The following is a 19,447-nucleotide window of genomic DNA, read 5'->3' as shown; positions in this document are numbered from 1 at the left end:
CTGGCTAAAACCCTTCTCGTTGTGGATATGTCATAAGAACTACTCACGGTCTTCCATGTGCATGTGAACTATCCAAATATGTTGTTGGTACCTTACCACTTGAGGCAATCTATATGTTTTGGTGGAGGCTAAGTTTTTTAGACCAAGGGTTATCTGAGCCCCAAGTGACCATAACTGAAGAGATGGAAACCATATCCAAGCGATTTGAAGAGCTTGATGTTTATGGCAAAGTTACTCTAAAGAGTAAACTCTAGGAAATTGCCTACCCTGATCTATACTTTATATGTCCTCCTCCAAAAAAGGTTAACACCAAAGGTTCTCAGAAGAAATCGATGACCAAACATCAAAGATCAACAAAGCGTGATCCGTCTTACTGAGAGTATGTTGATGCTTTACATTCTGTGCAAAATAGTAATTCTTCAGTCAAACATAATGCATCACCATCTGATCAGGCAATTCCAAGAAGGACTATGTTGATGTTGGATCAATTTCATCCGTGCATTCATGATTCCATTGAAAATATTATCGATGTCAAAGCTGACGGTAATCGTGGATATCGTGCAATTGTTGCCTTATTAGGTATGGGTGAAGATTCATGGTCATTGGTGCGTAATCATTTGCTTAAAGAACTTGTCGAATGGTTTGATGAGTATATTAACCTCCTTGGTCGCACAGACAGATTTAAGGAATTAAAGAGGTCCCTACTTGTTGATGGATTATCCATGTATGTAATTTATGTTTTCTTTTTTATTTAAAATTTAGTTTATATAAATGTAATCTGTATAATTGTTTCATGTAGGTTTTTATGGATAAGTGGATGAATATAACCAACATGGGATATGTCATTGCATCAAGGTTGATATGAACCCTCATGGCACAAGGGCTGACTTAGGATCGTCTAGGATTAAACCTTGATGGAAAATGCGGAAATTGATTAAGGAAAGGATGGAAAATAAGGTGGTTAATTTCGTGGGTCTTAATAAGGTGGTTCTTGGCATAAAATGGATGAATGGGATGGTAAAATGTAGGTTAAGTGGTGGCTGGATAGAAATATAGAAATGGCAATAACTGAAGCTACAGGGCTCCAAATGAGGTGATTCTAAAAGGAGGTGAAAGGTCTCGTTTTGAAAGTCAATTTAGGCTCAAGAATCACTTAATTTGAGTGCGTAAAATGGGAGTTATGGCCACGAGATAATTCTGGGCAGAGGTGGATTTTCTGGAATTGTGGTTTGAAAGAACAAGGGTGAAGATGAAAGGAAGGAAAGAATCACTCTTTCCAACGAGGGCAACACACAAAGGTTGTGAAAGTCCTTTGATACAGCCAGGGTGTTCTTGAATCACTCAAGAATTTAGGAGAATCACTCTCACTAAGATAAAAGAGATAAACTCTAATTTTCTGAATAAAACTCAACTTGTGTTTATTGATAAAATGGTTCAGCTTATATAGAAGCTTTACAGCAGATTTTAGTAATGACCTACTAACCTAGAATTAAAATAACTTAATGCCATTAACCTAGGGAATTAAAAAAAACTTAATGGCTGAGTGTAACTGAAATTGTGGCAACCAAAAGTCACCCCCAACAGCCAACAAGTCAGCCACCATTTGGTCTCCCAAAAGGCTGATGCCTAGGTTGCCAATTGGGCCCTTATTACAACTTGAACTAAACCTAACTAAAGCCCTTTTAATTGATTAACCCAAAACATATTTTTGGTCAGCCAACTTTACAAGGATTAGGCCATTATTTAGACAAACTAAACACTCTAAAAATTGAGACAAAGTGGTGTCATTTAGTCCTCCTCCATTTGGGCCATGATACAACTCACAACCTTGGACTTTTCTCCTTAAAACTTGGGCTTGTATTCAAATAGTATGGACAGCACTTGTTGAAGAGCTTCCTTGGCTTTCCTTGCTCTAGCCCTTGTCATAGGTCCTCCAAGTCCTTCAAGTGGATCCTTGCCCTTGCTCTTGGTCATGTCCTCATCAAAGGTATAATGTTATTCTTGTATCTCCGTTTCTGCAACAAAGCATGATGTTTTTCCTCTTAGAAGTCAACCACCAATAGATTCTTCTATGCATCGCATAATATGTATTGGTCACATGTTTGACAATCATTTTGTTCAGATAGATTCATCATAATCCTGTTTTTTAATTAATAAAATTAATTGTGTTATAATAACTTGAAATTGTTTGTCTGTGTAATAGGTTTATTTAAGAGACTGTTGTCCCTTACCGCCTCTAGCTTTGTTATGGTCTAGGAATTGTCATCCTCAGGCAAAGCAGTGACCAACTCCATATATTAGTAAAATGCAGCAGTACATAAATTTGATGATGTTGAAAACAAACTATGTTGATTTAAGTGAAGAGTGAACATTTAGGTACCTATGTCATTGTCATGTACTATAATAATATACAACTATTTCATTCGAAATTCAAATAATTATGTATTATACCTTACGTGGTTTAGGGTTACTATGATACATAGGGTTTATTATTACATGCATTGTTAAAGTTAATTGTGACATGAAAACCAAGATTTAGTATAACATAAAAAAGTAAGGGTTTTGCTTACTAGGGTTTAGTGTTACGCTTTAGGGTTAATTCGAAAGTTATTAAAAAAATTTAACGTGTGGAAAATAAGGTTTATGGTTTAATTCACGTGTGTTGATATAAGCGGTTCGATAGTAATATAAAAAAATATTTCAAATAAAATTGCTAAAATAAAAATGGTCAAATAAAATAAAATGATAAACATTGTATACACATTTCCTAAAAAATTATAAATGTCTTCGTGCGTCCTCCATATGTCACCTTCGTCGCGACCGCACATATACTTTGTGATCCATAGTGACACCTCTAGCGATCCTTAGGCAGTCTTGCATGACATCGTATGTTTTTGTGCCTTCAGTCACTATCCTTAGGTTAAACAAGTGCTTTAACCTTTCAGCTATTGCTTGGCAAGCCTCCTATGACATTCACAACAATTGATAAGGTATAACCATATTGCATGTTTAAATAAAATGAAATAAAGAGTAAGATGAATATATATGTTACCACTACATGTCTAGGCTGCTCCACATCAGAAGGTGCATGCGTAGGTGCTTCCTCCACCGGGTACTAAGGCATATGTAGTTCAACATATATGTCATCTTACACAACAAGTGGATGTCTGACTGGATCCCTAGGCTGTGTTAGCCTCATGAATGGATGCAAAATCATGTAGAACCAGTCCATGTAGTCTGGTGCACATTGTCCAGCCACAACACAAATCTGGCCCATCGGTCCAAGGTAGTCAGAGAAATGCATCCATTTGTCGTCAATATCCTCCAAGCATAATCTTGAACCCGGAGAGTGTGGAGGAATCATTTGAACATACCCAAACTGCCGCACAACCCTCTCTGGTCGGTGTATGACAACAACGGGACCTCATCAAATATGTCCAGAAAAACAAGAAATCGGCTTGAAGTCTCTAACTGCACGATGGTAACCATAAGACAACCAACAAACATCATCAAACGTCAGGCAATCTAAATGCTTCTGATACGTCAATGCTGGTAATGACTTTGTAGAGGCCCAGTGGCAGGCACGTGGTGACCTTTCATCACAGTCTTCAGCAATAAAAGCCTCAGTAAGAGATGGAAAATGCTCATAAATCCAACACTACACATATTTTCAAAACAAAAGAAAATATCAAATCAATACATAAGAAAAATAATAAATAAATAAATCAAATTCAATTACAATTACTTGTAATTGTTGGATCAAGTGGCCTCAGAATAATTAAGAAGGAGGGAGTTGAATTAATTATTAATGTGCCTTGACTAATTAAAAAACTTATCCTTCTTAATGTTACTAGATTTAATTAGGCTTTTACTACTAAGTTAAGAAAGTAAAGAACAGAAATAGAAACTTAACAAAAAGTAAAATCGATAAGTAAAAGTACATAGCGGAAATTAAAGAGTGTAGGGAAGAAGAAGACAAACACAAGAATTTTATACTGGTTCGGCAACAACCCGTGCCTACATCTAGTCCCCAAGAAACCTGCGATTCTTGAGATTTCTTTCAACCTTGTAAAATCCTTTACAAGCCAAAGATCCACAAGGGATGTACCCTCCCTTGTTCTCTTTGAAAACCCAAGTGGATGTACCCTCCACTTGAGCTGATCCACAAGAGATGTACCATCTCTTGTTCTCAGTATAACAATTCTCAAGTAGATGTACCCTCTACTTGTACCACAAAGGATGTACCCTCCAATGTGTTGGGACAAAGAATTCTAAGGCGGTTAGTCCTTTGAATCTTTGTAAGGGGAAACAAAAGATATCTCAGGCGGTTAGTCCTTTGAAATCTTTTGCTTTAGGGGAAGGGAAGAATCAAAAGAATTCTCAGGCGAGGTCCTTTGAATTCTCTTGGAAAGGGAGAAGAGAGACACAAAAGAATTCAAGCGGTTAGTTCTTCGTTCTTTTGGCAAAGGAAGAAGAGAATGAAAAAGATGAATAGCACAAGTTTTTTATAAAAAAACTTTTCTTGGAGAAGAAAGTGTTGAACAAAAACTTTTAGAAAGATGAAGAGAAATGAATCAAAAAATTTTGTAGAAAGAATTGAAAGATATTGAATGTTGTTGAGAGAAGATTGAAAGATAGATTTCTTGATTGTTAATCTATTTGAAATTCATGCCATGGTCACATATTTATAATCTCTTGATGATTCAAGTCAAAGCTTGTGACTCTTGGCAATTTCTTTAACAAAACCAGTTACTTAAAAGGTTGTGACTTTTGAAGAAATCTTCAGAAACAAGTCACTTGAAGAATTGTGACTTTTGGAAATGTATTTTTCAAAATCAGTCACTGGTAATCGATTACCATTAAGGTGTAATCGATTACACATCAACAGATGTGACTCTTCATTTTGAATTTTGAAAATTAAAACGTTTAGAAGCTCTCGTAATCGATTACAAGTATTGTGTAATCGATTACACAAGTTTAAAATGATTTAAAACTGTTGAAATTTGAAATCTAATGTTTTAAAACACTGGTAATCGATTACTACCTTCTGGTAATCGATTACCAGAGAGTAAAACTCTTCGGTAATGATTTTGTGAAAATTTCTTGTGCTACTCAATGTTTTGAAAAACTTTTTAATACTTATCTTGATTGAGTCTTCTCTTGATTCTTGAATCTTGAGTCTTGAATCTTGATTCTTGAATCTTGAATCTTGATTCTTGAAACTTGATTCTTGAATCTTTGGATTTTGCTTGACTCTTGATTCTTTGGCATCATCAAAATAACCTTGGAAGATATTGCTTCCACAATCTCCCCCATTTTTATGATGACAATCCTGAAATCAAGAGAATGCATACAATTTTTGTTCTATTGTTCACTCATCCCTTTCTCCCCCTTTCTTTTTGAATTTGTACTTAATTTTAAAGTTTTTGAAAATATAACATCTTGATTTCTTAAAATACCCATTTTTCTCTCCCCCTTTGACAACATCAAAAAGGCCAAAGTGCATAAAACATACATAATTTTAAAAACATACACAAAGCATATTTTGTAAAATAAACATACAAGATTTTAAACCATTCATGAAGCAAGACATAAACCAAATTATAATGCAAATCACATAGTCATATATCACAATCCATAAATATTCAATCATACTAAGCAAATATTAAAAATACTAAGTGTTCAAATGTCATAAGCATATAACCAAATACAAGGCTTAAAAACAAAATATAATTATAATCTAAATCTATTATCAGAGAATAAAAAATTAATTCTAAGTAACAAAAATTAGTTAAGAACACATATATGGTAATTCATTACTTATCTCAATTATTTTAGCATATCGATATAATTTTGACAAAAATCCAATCATGTCAAATCATACATAAATGGATAAACATACAATAAATGTATTCATACAAAAGAGAAAAACTTATAAAAATCAAACAAGATGATAAATCATCCACAAATCATAATAAAAACATATGTATCAAATAAGTTATAAGTCATCAAAAGTAACCAAGTAAAACCATAACACATAAAGCAACTAACAAGTTTTAAACTTTTAGAAAATAAAGTACTAATAAAGTTTCAAAACATAATTCACTAAGTACCAAATAAGTAAACAAGATAATCAAATTTAAACACATAACAAAAAGACATTAAAACAAACTATTTTGCACCCATAAAAAATACATATTCATTATCTTAATCAACATAACCTTTAAATATAATAAAAAATCATAATAACTCTTAAACACAATCAATCATCAAACATTTCAAATTAAATTAATTAAATTATCAATCAACTAATTATGCACAATAATTTTTATTCCAATTTTTTTTAATTTCTTTTCCAATTTTTTTTTAATTTCAATTTCAAATTTTAAATTTCAAATTTTAAATTTTAAATTTCAAATTCCAACTTCCAACTTTCAATAACTTCCACTTCCAACTTTCAACTTCCATTTTCAACTTCCAACTTCCATTTTCAACTTTCAAACTTCCACTTCCAACTTCCAACTTTCATTTTCAACTTTCAACTTCCAATAACTTCCAAATTTTAATTTTCAAACTTCCAATAACTTGCAAATTTTAATTTTCAAACTTTCAACTAGTTGGACACAATTACCAAAGACAAAAAAATCAATCATGCATATTAAAATTCTTTAAACTAAATATAGTTAATTAATCATAATAAATTTTAACATAATCAAATAATTTTGGACTTATCTTCAATTTATAGAACTAAGTCTGTTCTACTGTAATCGATTACACATAGTGGTATCGATTACCAGAGAATTAAACACTAAATTTTAAGTATCAAATAAAAATCATCAACACATATCATGGTAATTATTTACTTAATTCAATTATTCTAACATGTCAAAACATTTTTTTTTATTTTTTAACAGAATCTAATCATCTTATAAACAAAACATAAGCAATTCAAGCATTAATGAATTCAAACAAAACTCATTTAATCATACATATTCAAAATTAAAATTAAATATGGTTAATTAAACATTGTAAACACAATCAAACAATTTCAACAATTATTTTCTATTAGCGCAAAAATAACTTAACTGAAAATATTAATCATACCTTAATTCATAGAGATGACTTAGATTTTACCTCTTTTGAGATTTTACTGATATTGTTGTCGCCGTATGTAACATGTCCACTTTTCTTGGGAGAAATGATTGTAAATTTGGATACATCTCTCGTTATATGCTTGAAACATTCACTGTCGATGTACCACTTCTTCCTTACAGATTCTTCCTCGTTGTTTTCATGAGATTTTGTCATGAGACATAAGTTGACTTGATCTTTATCATGATCTTGAAATGATTTCAGATTTGACCTATACCTGGAATTTCTTTTGACAAACAGAGAATTTAAAGAGGCCATTTATCTTGAAGTTGCTAAACTTTCTACAAGAAACCTGCTCTGATACCACTTGTTGGATCAAGTAGCCTCGGAATAATTAAGAAGGGGAGGGAGTTAAATTAATTATTAATGTGATACATCCAGCAAGTTGTCTGCCACTACTCTTAGAAGCATCATTCAAATTATCGTACATATGCAATAGGGGGGAAACTCCCCATGCGTAGCTTCCACTCTGACTAAGATCTTAAAAGGCATCCAAGAACACCATATGCATGTGTGTTGCACTCTTGTTAGAAAAAAGAGTGCAACCTAGAAAATGCAGCAGATTAGCTTGAGCTGCTACAGTCTAGTGTTCGACATCACATTTGCTACAATAATTGTTTCGTAGTCATGATAGTCGTACATATGCCCTATAACACTATATTGTTTCAACTCTGGCTTCATCTCCACTGACTTCAAGTAATTCCACTAACATCAACACCGCTTCGTCGACATGAAGAGTCTTGAAGCTGTGGAAGGTGTTTGTGATGGGCACATGAAGCAAAGAGGCCACATCATCGAGGGTGACGGTGACCTCTCCTACTGGAAGATGGAAACTGTTAGTTTCCTTATGCCACCTCTCCGGAAAAGCCAATATAAGTCCCCGATCATCAGTGTCCAATGAACATGCGATCAGAGGACTTAATCTTGTAGCATCAACTAACCCTTCAATCTCAGCAGCAGACCTCCCATATTTTTGAAGTTTCCTTCCATGGGAGGATAACTTCAATTCAGGACATTCCTAAAAAAAATTAAATAATTTTAACAATAATAACAAATACTTATTGAAATATAATTTATTTAAAACTATAAATACCTCTCCATTCTAAACAATGACTGCAACATGATCAACATAGGCAGTCAGAACTGATGTGTTACGCGGTCTGCCTAGAAAACCCTAGGCATCAACAATTGCTTCTTAAGGTTGTTGGAAGACCTCTTTAGCTGCGCCATCCACATGATGAACATCCTCAGCAACAGTGGCGACTTCTCGTTATCTGTGTGCGGATGCTATGGGCCTTCGACTCTGGGGAGCTTAATCTGAATCAGGATTATCTTCTCTCCCTAGGGCTTTTCCTATAACTCTGTCTAAAGCACGACTTGAACCTCTGGTTCTAACCATAATCTATAAATTTGAACATACATACAAATTTATGTCAAAATTCAAACAATAATTCAATCAACTACTATACAATCATTCATAAATAAAGAATTATTTATTTATATATATATATATATATATATATATATATATATATATATATTCAAATTTTATTTTTAATTAATTTTATGTAATGAATTAACTTCTTTATTAAAAAGCAACTTACAAAAAACACTATAATTAACTAATTACATAAATAACTAATGTATAATAATTATAAATATATTTATAATAAAAAATAAAACAATAAATTTTTCAAAAAAAATGAAAATAATCTATTTTTTTATTAAAATATATTAACTATTTAAAACAACATTTTGAATACTATATTTATAATTAAAAAAATACAATAACTATTTAAAAACATAATTCAAAATAATATATTTTAATTAAAACAACAATAACTATTTGAAAACATAATTCAAAATAATCTATTTTTGATTAAAAAATTAATTTTTCAAAACAAAATTTAAAGTAATATATTTATAATTAATAAACAACAACTATATCGAAACAAAAATCATAATAATATATTTATAATTAAAATAAACAATAGCTATTTAAAAATAAAAATAAAATTAATATATTTAAAATTAAAAAATAACTATTTAAAAACATAATACAAAATAATATATTTTTATTTAAAAAAGAAAAAATAGCTATTTAAAAACAAAAACAAAATTAATATAGTTACAATGAAAAAAGTAACAATTTAAAAACATAATTAAAAATAAAGTATTTTTATTTTAAAAAGAAACAATAAATATTTAAAAACAAAATTAAAATTAATATATTTACAATTAAAAAAACAATTACTATTTAAAAACATGATTCAAAATAATCTATTTTTATTTTAAAAAAATAAACAATAACTATTTACAAACAAAAAGTAAACTAATATATTTATATTTTAAAAAAATAACTATTTAAAAACAAAAATCAAAGTAATACTTTTTATAAATAAAAAACATTTACTATTTCAAAAAATAAATTAATTAGTAATTAAAAAAACATATGAATTAAGTAATTTATATGTTTTATACGGATTCTAAAGAAGATAAAACAACCATTAAATAGAAGAAGAAGCCTTACCTCGACGGCGGAAACGACACGATGGTGGTGGCGACGTCCTTAAAGTCGACAATGGAAGCAACGAACGACGGTGGCACAACACAAACTAAAGAAGACGATGGAGGGAGGCAAAGGAAGAAGATCATGTGCAGCGCATACAAACAAAGAAGAGGAGGGAAGGTTTTTAACATTCAAGTGAAGGACATTTTTGTCACTTCACTTAAATTGCTGTGTGCACAAACAATATTACTGGGTGCACCTAACAACGGCTGAAATACAAATAAGAGAATGCAAAATTTAGGGTATTGCTATGTACACCTAGTGAAATCCCAACAATTTCATGATTTTTCTATTTTGCCCTTTCGTAAAAGGGATACGGATTCATATGAGGCTTACGGATTAGTTGATCCATATGAGCCTAATCCGTAAGCCTTACAGATTGGACTCATATGGATCAGTTGATCCGTAAGTGTTTTTCAATTTTTTATTTTTTTTCATACAAATCAGCCGCAAGTGTTTTATTAAAATTTTTTTCAGGTTATTAGCACAAGACTTTAACCAACTGAGCTAATAGGTCAATTATATTATAAAATAAATAATGTTGTTATATATAACAGTAAAATTTCTAATGTATATTTAATGCACATGTAAAATTAAATAATAAATTTTATGATAATTAATTTTGATATAACTCATACTAATTATTTAATCTGTATATTTTTTATAAATAAAATAATATTTAATATTAAAAAAAAATTAATTTATTAATAAATTAAAAAAACATTTTTGAATTTTTTTTAAAAAAACACTTATGAATTACGTAATCCGTATGACTCATACGGATTACGTAATCTGTTCATAATCCATATGAATTAATCCGTATGACTCATACGGATCACATAATTTGTGTGAGGTAGATGGATTATGTAATCCTTAAAAATAAAAAAACACTTAAGGGCAGTTTCGGAAATTTTGTTTAATGCTGGGTGCACAAGCAATATGTCTGGTGCACCTAGCAAAGCCCCAAAATTTAAATGCCTAAAATGAAAACCACCAAGGGCCCGGGGTCCAAAGACACACAAACCAATAACATGGGCCGGGCCTAACCATTAGGGTTTTTTCCATTGCTATAAATACCCAAATGTCATAGCGAAAGAACATAGGGTTTTTGTCGTTGCGACTAAGAGTTGCTGCTTCTTCCGCCACTCAGCACTTCGCTCCCTCTGTGCTTCACCAAGTTCGTTCTCTTCCATTTTCTTCTGCTTCTGTTCTTCTCTTTCTCTCTCTTCCCTTCGCTAACTCGTTCTCTATATTCAATTGCTTGTTCAGCCATGGCCGAAATCGAAGCTACCGTTCCAGATCCCTCTCAAATCGACGTCAAACTTTTCAACCGCTGGAGCTTCGACGACGTTGAGGCACTTCTTCACTTTTCCCCCTTTTTATTCACTCTCTGTATCGACGCTTCTTTAAACTATAGCAAATTTGATTAATTATTAAGTTTGTCTTAGTTATTAATCTAGTTATATCGTGAAATTACCGGATTTTGTTTACGATAACTGTGTTCTGATTGTTATTAGGTTAATGACGTTGCTCTGGTTGATTAGGTTAACTAAAAATGTATTTTTTGTGGTATTTAGTTTGAGTTACTTTTTTGCATGTTCTGATTGGGATTAGGTTAATGATATGTCCCTTGCTGATTACGTTGGGGCGTGGTTGATTAGTTTAACTAAAATGTTTTCTTTTGTTGTATTTAGTTTGATTTTTTTTTGTGATATTAGGTTACTGATATGTCTCTGGCTGATTACATTGGAGTGTCCCCGTCAAAGCATGCTACATATGTTCCTCACACTGCTGGTAGGTACTCAGTGAAGAGGTTCAGGAAGGCGCAGTGCCCCATTGTTGAGAGACTCACCAACTCTCTCATGATGCACGGAAGGAACAATGGAAAGAAGCTCATGGCTGTCAGGATTATCAAGCATGCAATGGAAATTATTCACTTGCTCACTGACCTGAACCCAATTCAGGTCATTGTTGATGCCGTCATCAATAGGTATGATATGGTACTGAGAATCGTTTTTCTTTGTGTTGATGGCTTTGCTTTAGGTTTTAATTGCAGATGTGTTGTTTGCTGATGGTACCATCAGTAGTAGATTGGTTTCATGTTATCGTTTGCCTTTTTTGTAGATTTGTATTGTTGGTTTCCAACAATGAAATTTTAAGTTTATGATTTTGAACAAATGACTTTGGTCTCATAGATTTGAATTGGTTTTGATTTTAAAATATATGTTGACAGATAAAATATGTCATGATTTGGAGAATGGAATGATGATTATTATTTCCCTATTGGTTTGATTGCCTTCATGATGGCATTTTGTATTAGCTCTATCTGACCATTCTCCTTATTTGCTTGTTTGTTTTTGTTTTGTTATTTCTATTTGAATATGGTAGACCATATTTTTGCTTTTGGGAAGAAAATTGTTCAGCATAGGTTGTTGTTAGAGCATGTGTTGTTTTTTCTTTCCGTTACCTAAAGTGGGTGAACTCTGTACTCTAAGTAAGGAAATCCAAAATTGATGATCTACTCTTGCTTTAGGGCTTTGACAAATGACAGCCAGAGTTGGAGAATGACATGATGATTAATCATTTCCCTATTGGTTTGATTGCCTGGATGATGGCACTTATGTATTAGCTCTATCTGATCATTCTCCTTGATAAATTGAAATATAATCATGGGTATTTATTTTCATGAAGTCAATAACATGTCATTTAGAATTATTGCACATTACCAAAATGAAACATCTAAAGAACTGTATCTAAGTTTTTGTCTAATGAAAACCAGTTCTTGTTTGGTTATTGATTGGATGATATAGTAACTATGGCCATGTTTTGGTATTTTTACTTGTTTTAATAGGTTATTGCTTTACAACTTTTTTTTGGGTTAAACCTTATTTCTATGTTATAGCTACTGTGGTTTAGGGATTATTGTTCAAATAATCAATGTTAGTTGGAGATGGAGAATGACATGATGATTCAATGTTTCCCTATTGGTTTGATTGCCTGAATGATGGCACTTATGTATTAGCTCTATCTGATCATTCTCCTAATTCCTAAGTATGTTGATATAAGATATATTGTTGTTTTATTCTATCAGATCTTGGTTTATGACTTGTATACATCACATATCAGGAAACTTGTTTGTAATGTGCATTTAAAATGGCCTTGATACTGTTGTGATTCAGTTGTAACATGTTGCTTTTAAATTTCAGTGTTTTATTTGACTTAATTGAATATGTTTTTTATTTATTCAGTGGTCCCCGTGAAGATGCAACTAGAATTGGTTCTGCTGGAGTGGTGAGGAGACAGGCCGTTGATATCTCACCCCTTAGACGTGTTAATCAGGCCATCTATCTTCTAACAACAGGTGCTCGGGAAGCTGCTTTCAGAAACATCAAGACAATTGCTGAATGCTTGGCTGATGAACTTATTAATGCAGCTAAAGGTTCATCCAACAGGTATACTTTTTAACATTCCTATTCATGGTGTGTACATTTTCTGATGTAATTTTGATTTTTTTTTTGTTGGTTTTGCTGAATGACATTACTGTATTTCAGTTATGCTATCAAGAAAAAGGATGAAATTGAGAGAGTTGCCAAGGCTAATCGTTAAACCAACAAAGGATACAGTATTGGTGACCAGAAAGATTTTGTTTCGACCTTTGAACTTCATTTTCAAATATTGTGTACTAGTTTTGATGGCTTTAGCTATTTTTTAGTTCGCACAAGGATTTACATGAACGATTTTGTTTCCTGGACGAAAATTTATATTTAAAGACTTGGAGTTTAGTAAGAGCCTGCTTTATAAATTGTTGTGACGATTTAAATGGCTAATGGTGTCGCTTCTTTGTTTTTGCCTGGAGTTCGTCTGTGATAATTGCTCTAAAGCCCAAATCTAATGTTTAATTAGTGTTGTCATAATCTAATCATAACAGTGGAATCGAATTATCTGTGCCGAGGTTTGTCTAGAGCTCTTACCCAGTAGCAGGTTTTTTTATGTCTATTTACAAGTTTATTTCAAAAAGATTTCTTAATGTTAATAATTTTGTTATTATACTATAATTTTTGTTTGCTGAGAATCTCTATTTAAGTTTTTAGTGTGAAAATAAAGTTGAAAACAAGTTATAAAGAACACATTTAGAACTTATTCTTTTTGATAAACACAACACATTTAGAACTAAATCTTTTGTGTTCAATATAGAAAATTAAATTATTTTAAGCACAACATATTTAGAACATAATCTCTTTGATAAACACGACACATCTTGAACTAAATCTTTTGTGTTCAATAAAGAAAATTAAATTATTTTAAAAACAATTCTTTTACGGTGTGTTTGGATGGAGAAATTTTAAATTTTAAGAATTTCAAATATTTTAAATGAAATTTTTTTATTTTTATAATTTTGTGTTTGAATAAAAAAAGTTAAAATTATGAGGGCGAAAAAAAAAAGAAAAGATATGATTGTTCTGTTAGTTTCATGCGTGTTCTTCTATGCACTGTTTCATCCAAACAATGAATCTTAAATTACATTCTCTGATAAACTACTTTCTTGAGTTAAAATTCTCTATCCAAACATACTCTTATTAAAATGTTTGTAGAGTAGAATACATTAAGCAACTCTTTAGTTTTTCCGATCAATATTTAAGACTAATATAAGCTAAAAAATGAATTATCAGCATGTAACATAACTGATTGGAAGATCAAGCAAAAGAAAATAAATGTTAGTTTGTTTGCGGCAAACCAAAAGTATTTAATCTGTTTTATAAAAAATGTATAAATAATGATTAAGATAACAAAGTATCACCAGATTGTATGTTATTTTTTATTATTATTTTCTAACATGATTTTATCTCGTTTCAAACATGTATAACTTATTTAATGAGAATAAAAGAACTAATATAATTAAAATATATAATATATTTTATAAAATATTATGGTCTAGTTAACTTTGATGTATTTATTTTTAATGAGATTATTGTTATTAGATATGTTATTAGTATATTAATATTGAAGATGATAATAAAAAAAATATAAAACAAAGAAAATCTTATTTTGTTAAAATTTCAAATTAGTATTATTTCCTAATATTATCTTTGCTCTGCCTTCTTGGCGATGATAATAAATAAGTATAGAAGAAAAAAAATCAATATTAATAACAATAATAGTTATCACAGATATTTATATAGTATAATTGTAACTATGTATAACTTATTTAAGAAATAAAACTAAAGCAATAAAATTGATATAAGATGATAATTGATACTTTTTTTACGTGCAGTTATTTATTATAAAAATTGATTTAAGAAATAAAACTAAAAAAAAATAAAATAGGTTAATTTATTTTATTAAGAATATATTGAATAACATAATATATTTATAATTAATTTAAATATAATGTTTATTTTCAATTATCATTTTTTAAAATACAATTACACATTGTTTAATAAATTTTTCATAGATCAAGTTATATATATGATAAAAAAAGAATTATATTTTAATTTAAATATCTTGATGCCAATAAATTTAAATTATTTTTTTTCACATATGATGTCGACTCTACTATGTAGATATTAAATAGCATAATCTTTGTTTGTAAAATTACAATAACAACACTTTTATAATACAAGTTTTACGTAATAAAATTTAATTTTTATTATCTATTCTTGGAAGGTCTGCATGAGTTTAGAAGGTCTTAACATAATTGAAAATGTAATCCCAACACATACCATCTTGCAGTTACAGAATTTAAATCCCTTTGAAACACTATAGGAAGTGTTTGTATTAAAACACATTTACCCTACCGTTATGCTTTATGCTTCCTCTCTCAATGCCTGCTACCTTTTCATTTTTTCTCAAACACGGCTCCAAATCTTAGCTTTCCTATCAATTATAAAGTTAGCTAATATTACAATTCCATAGTGTAAATCAACATTAGAATTTTTAGTAAGAGTTTTTAAATATGGAATACAAAGGGAAATAAATCCATAAATTAGTAAATAAAAAACAATGTTATTATAAAATTAATGTTTTCAATATTTTAAATTAATCAAATTAATAATAATAAAAACTTCAAATAATAATGACTGTAACAGTATTGATAATAATTAAAGACACAAACAACAACATGAAATATATTATTCCATGAAGAGTGTGACATTTAAGTGAAGATACACGAAAAGTAGTTAATATTTTCACTTTATATAAATAATTAAAGTGATATATTAAAAATATATTAATTGTTAACGCTTTTAAATAGTAATTTATAAATAATCACACATTGAATATATATGAAGTACAAAAAAATCGCTGGCTTTTAAATAATCAATCAGTTTATACTTTGAAAAAGAGTTAACATCTTTACTTTACATAATTAAAGTACTAACTAAAAATAAAAATAAAAAGATAAAAATTGGAGTTTTTTAATATTTTTTTAAGCTTAGGCCTAAATTATTTATATTGGGCTCATGCCAAATCTCCTTTTTTTTATAACTTATTTATGGTCAACCCATAGATTCTTTTTTTAATTCTTTCTACTTTTTCTATCTTTTTTTTACTCGACTTAAAAATTTCTCTTGTTAACTAATTTGAATTAAAAACTATTTTCTTCCTCTCATTTCTAGTATTTTCTTCTTTTCAATTTTTGTGTTGTCTAAGTCCAAATTTATGTTTCCTTCTATTTTGTTTTTGGTTTGCGGTTAATTTTTCATCTGAAAACATGTTTGCTTTTTTCTAATTTGGTTTAAGCCATACACATTTCTTGTGTAGACTATAAATAACTTTTTTGAGTCGCAATTCTGCTTAAGTTAGATAAGATTATTAAATTGATAATTTTTTTTCTTTGAATATTTAACAGAATTGTAGTGGACAACCCATTAATTTTAAGCCTCTAGTCGAATCTAAAATAGTCCTACGTCGCACATAACTAATGATTGAGAAAAAAAAAAGAAACATATATAAAATTTATAAGTTCATTAGAGTTAAAAAGTATGAGACCTAAAAGAATAGAAAGTTTTCCTATATTACAACCCTGTGATTGTGAAACGGTAGTTCATGACATCTTTAAACTGCTAGCTCTTTCGAGTTCTGTACCAGAGGGTGCTGGAGTAACTATTACATTGGAAGAACTCTGATGTCACAACTTTTAGGCAAAACCTGACAACAATGGATATAGCATGTGTTTCCTCTAAGAAATCCTCATCAACAACCATTAACAGATCAACAATTTTTGTCACCAGCTCAAGTAAGACTTTTCCAAAGCAATAAAGGCCATAGCCACAAATTGATGTTGATGAACTTGTTCGATAGTAAACAAAATTTATGTCATAATAATAGATTGAAAAAAATATTTCTAACTATTTCAACACTATTTCTCTGCATTCATATGCACCTCAAGATAGAAAAAAGGAAAACACAATTAACATAAGCACATAAAATAAACCACAACATCAATCACCTAATATAAATGATTCATGAAAGTACTCAAATATACACACTTGCACTTTTGAAAGACAGGCACAAACCAACCAAAGTTCTATGAGCTTTTTGTGTGAATGAACAGTAGAACTTCTCAAGCCAACATGAATCAGTACATGTTCAATCACCCCACATATATCTTGACCACTTAACTACTTCAAAATGAATATCTTGCATAATAGTGAAGTTTAAATTTTTTTTTTTTTGCATATTTCCTATCTTCATATGTCAGAATCATTTTCACAATTTATAGAAAAGTAGGAGACAATTCTATGTAGACCTACCTGACTCCAATGCCTCCCAGGAAAGAGAATAAAGGGACTAACAATAATGTGATGAGCACCTTGTTCAAAGCAAGATTCAAAAAAATCTCTTATTGATGGTTCTGCTAATTCCTGTAAATGTAAAATACAATTATGAAGAATCATGTGTTACTACAACTATTATTTCTGTCAGTCAAATCTAGATTCCAAGTCAGACTGAGAAATAAAGAGTAAGCAGCTAAACTATATTTCCTCTTATCGACAAATCATGCATTATTATGCATGCCAAACAACCCAAGGAAAATGCTAAGAATATTAATACCTGTGCATTTGCACGTGCGTCCTTTATATTTACACATGTGCACATTCTATATTATCATCATCCGTGTAGTACTTTTAAGAATTTAATTGAATTAATTGATAATAATATATGTAGTGCCTTTAACTCAATTCAATTGTCTTTTAAGTTAGATGTGGAATCATATTTTTTATTTAGAAAGAAGATATTATATACTAAGGAAGTTCACGATAAGAATAAGAGAATTGTTGAAAACTCATCCAAACCTAAAATATTATATGCTAAGGTAGTAAAAGATAAGAATAAGAGGGTTGCTAATAATTGATCTAAATCGAAGACATTATACCATAACTTATATAACTTATAATCATTATGTGTATGTCATTGTAAGTCAGCCATGCTAGCATTTTAGAAAAACCATTTTAACAATGGCAAACCAAAAGAGATACAAGGATAATAAACACAAAATGTTATACTAAGTGAAACTATTGTTGTAAACAGAACATTACACCCAAACCCAATAACTCTTAGTTAACTTTTGTCACTCCAACCACCTTTCCCATTACAACATCAAAGGTAAAGATAATTTTGTCTCCCTTCTGTAGTTTGTTATATTTGTAGTAACACTTCCAACCTTTTCCAATCTTTATCGTGTTCTTGTGAAGTTGATGAATCAGACCTTTGCATTCAGTAATAACTCCACCCAAGAACTTAACAATGACTAAATTAGCTTTAGCTTGGCTTAAGAGATTTGCAACATGGAAGGGTAAGTTCTGGCACAAATGAAATATAATTGACTTCCAAATTAAAAGTGAAAATAATATAAGTGAAAGATAAAAAAAAAATTAACCATATGAATTGGCTTCCTATTGATTTGTACTTGGTCAAGGTTGCTTCCAATAAGATCTCTTCTTAGTTGGTTGCATCATGTGACTGAGGTTTGGGAAATTGATCACATTCTCCACCCTTTTGAAGTTGAAGTCGTTAATTTTTTAAAACAATAATTAGGAACAATGAGTGAAAAGATATACAACAAAATAAAGATTTAACCTCAACCGTTGTTCTATTATGAAAATGTAACCCTAACAATTAATCATTGATAGTCTCGTGTTTTGATTTCCTAACATGCAAATTCAATTACCTGATTGAGTAAATCATTGAATTGATCAGATTCATAAAATCTTATGAGTAATTCTTTTAGTGGTAGGTCAAGATGAAAACTAAAATTAAATTTAATTAAATGAAATAGAACTGGAAGTTGCAATAGATGTTTAAAACAACTTACATTTAGAGAAAAGTGTGAAATTGATGAATTGGACAAAACATCTCCAAAATCATCCATCACATTCCTGAAAGTAGAACTTGAGAATTGAAATAAGACTTAAGTCAAAGTAGAATGTACACCTCAACATTAGTTTGAAATACTAAAAGTCAGAAGTCATAACATAAAGTGTTTTTCATGTGTGATATAATTAGAATTTTACCAATTAAAGATTATAGAACACTTCTTTGAAGACTACATTTGTCGTAGTATTCAATGGTCTTCCTTCCTTATCATATATCAAGATCTTTAATCATTCCAGTGATTGACCCTGAGATTTGTTTATTGTCATGGCTTATGATAGCAGGATAGAAAACTACTTCCTAATTAGTTTAAAAGGCCATGGTGACTGTGATGGAGATATACACATTCTAGGA

At 30.2% G+C, this 19,447-nt stretch overlaps 1 protein-coding gene and 3 non-coding genes across 4 annotated transcripts; all 4 read left to right on the top strand.

Annotated features, from left to right (window-relative positions):
* Nucleotides 1–10,827: 10,827 nt before the first annotated feature.
* On the top strand, nucleotides 10,828–13,568 carry LOC114368000 (40S ribosomal protein S5). Its single transcript, XM_028325311.1, has 5 exons — nucleotides 10,828–10,898; nucleotides 10,991–11,076; nucleotides 11,440–11,711; nucleotides 12,970–13,173; nucleotides 13,273–13,568. The coding sequence occupies exons 2-5, from the start codon at nucleotides 10,993–10,995 to the stop codon at nucleotides 13,325–13,327; spliced, it is 615 nt and encodes a 204-aa protein (XP_028181112.1). The 5' UTR covers nucleotides 10,828–10,898; nucleotides 10,991–10,992; the 3' UTR covers nucleotides 13,328–13,568.
* Nucleotides 11,977–12,057, top strand: LOC114369035. The gene has a single exon (XR_003657497.1). It is a non-coding gene; the product is annotated as a small nucleolar RNA Z102/R77 (small nucleolar RNA).
* On the top strand, nucleotides 12,284–12,366 carry LOC114369033. The gene has a single exon (XR_003657495.1). It is a non-coding gene; the product is annotated as a small nucleolar RNA Z102/R77 (small nucleolar RNA).
* Nucleotides 12,677–12,759, top strand: LOC114369032. The gene has a single exon (XR_003657494.1). It is a non-coding gene; the product is annotated as a small nucleolar RNA Z102/R77 (small nucleolar RNA).
* Nucleotides 13,569–19,447: the final 5,879 nt, after the last annotated feature.

This window comes from Glycine soja, chromosome 9 (assembly GCF_004193775.1).
Source record: "Glycine soja cultivar W05 chromosome 9, ASM419377v2, whole genome shotgun sequence".
NCBI classification, from domain to species: domain Eukaryota; kingdom Viridiplantae; phylum Streptophyta; class Magnoliopsida; order Fabales; family Fabaceae; genus Glycine; species Glycine soja.
This window is presented reverse-complemented; position numbering and strand designations above follow the sequence as displayed.

Excerpts from the sequence above, each read along its gene's own strand:
- LOC114368000 (XM_028325311.1), top strand. The coding sequence starts at position 10,993 with ATGGCCGAAATCGAAGCTACCGTTCCAGATCCCTCTCAAATCGACGTC. Across the intron at positions 11,077-11,439 it reads GGAGCTTCGACGACGTTGAG|GTTACTGATATGTCTCTGGC; the intron begins GCACTTCTTCAC and ends TTGTGATATTAG. Across the intron at positions 13,174-13,272 it reads GCTAAAGGTTCATCCAACAG|TTATGCTATCAAGAAAAAGG; the intron begins GTATACTTTTTA and ends ACTGTATTTCAG.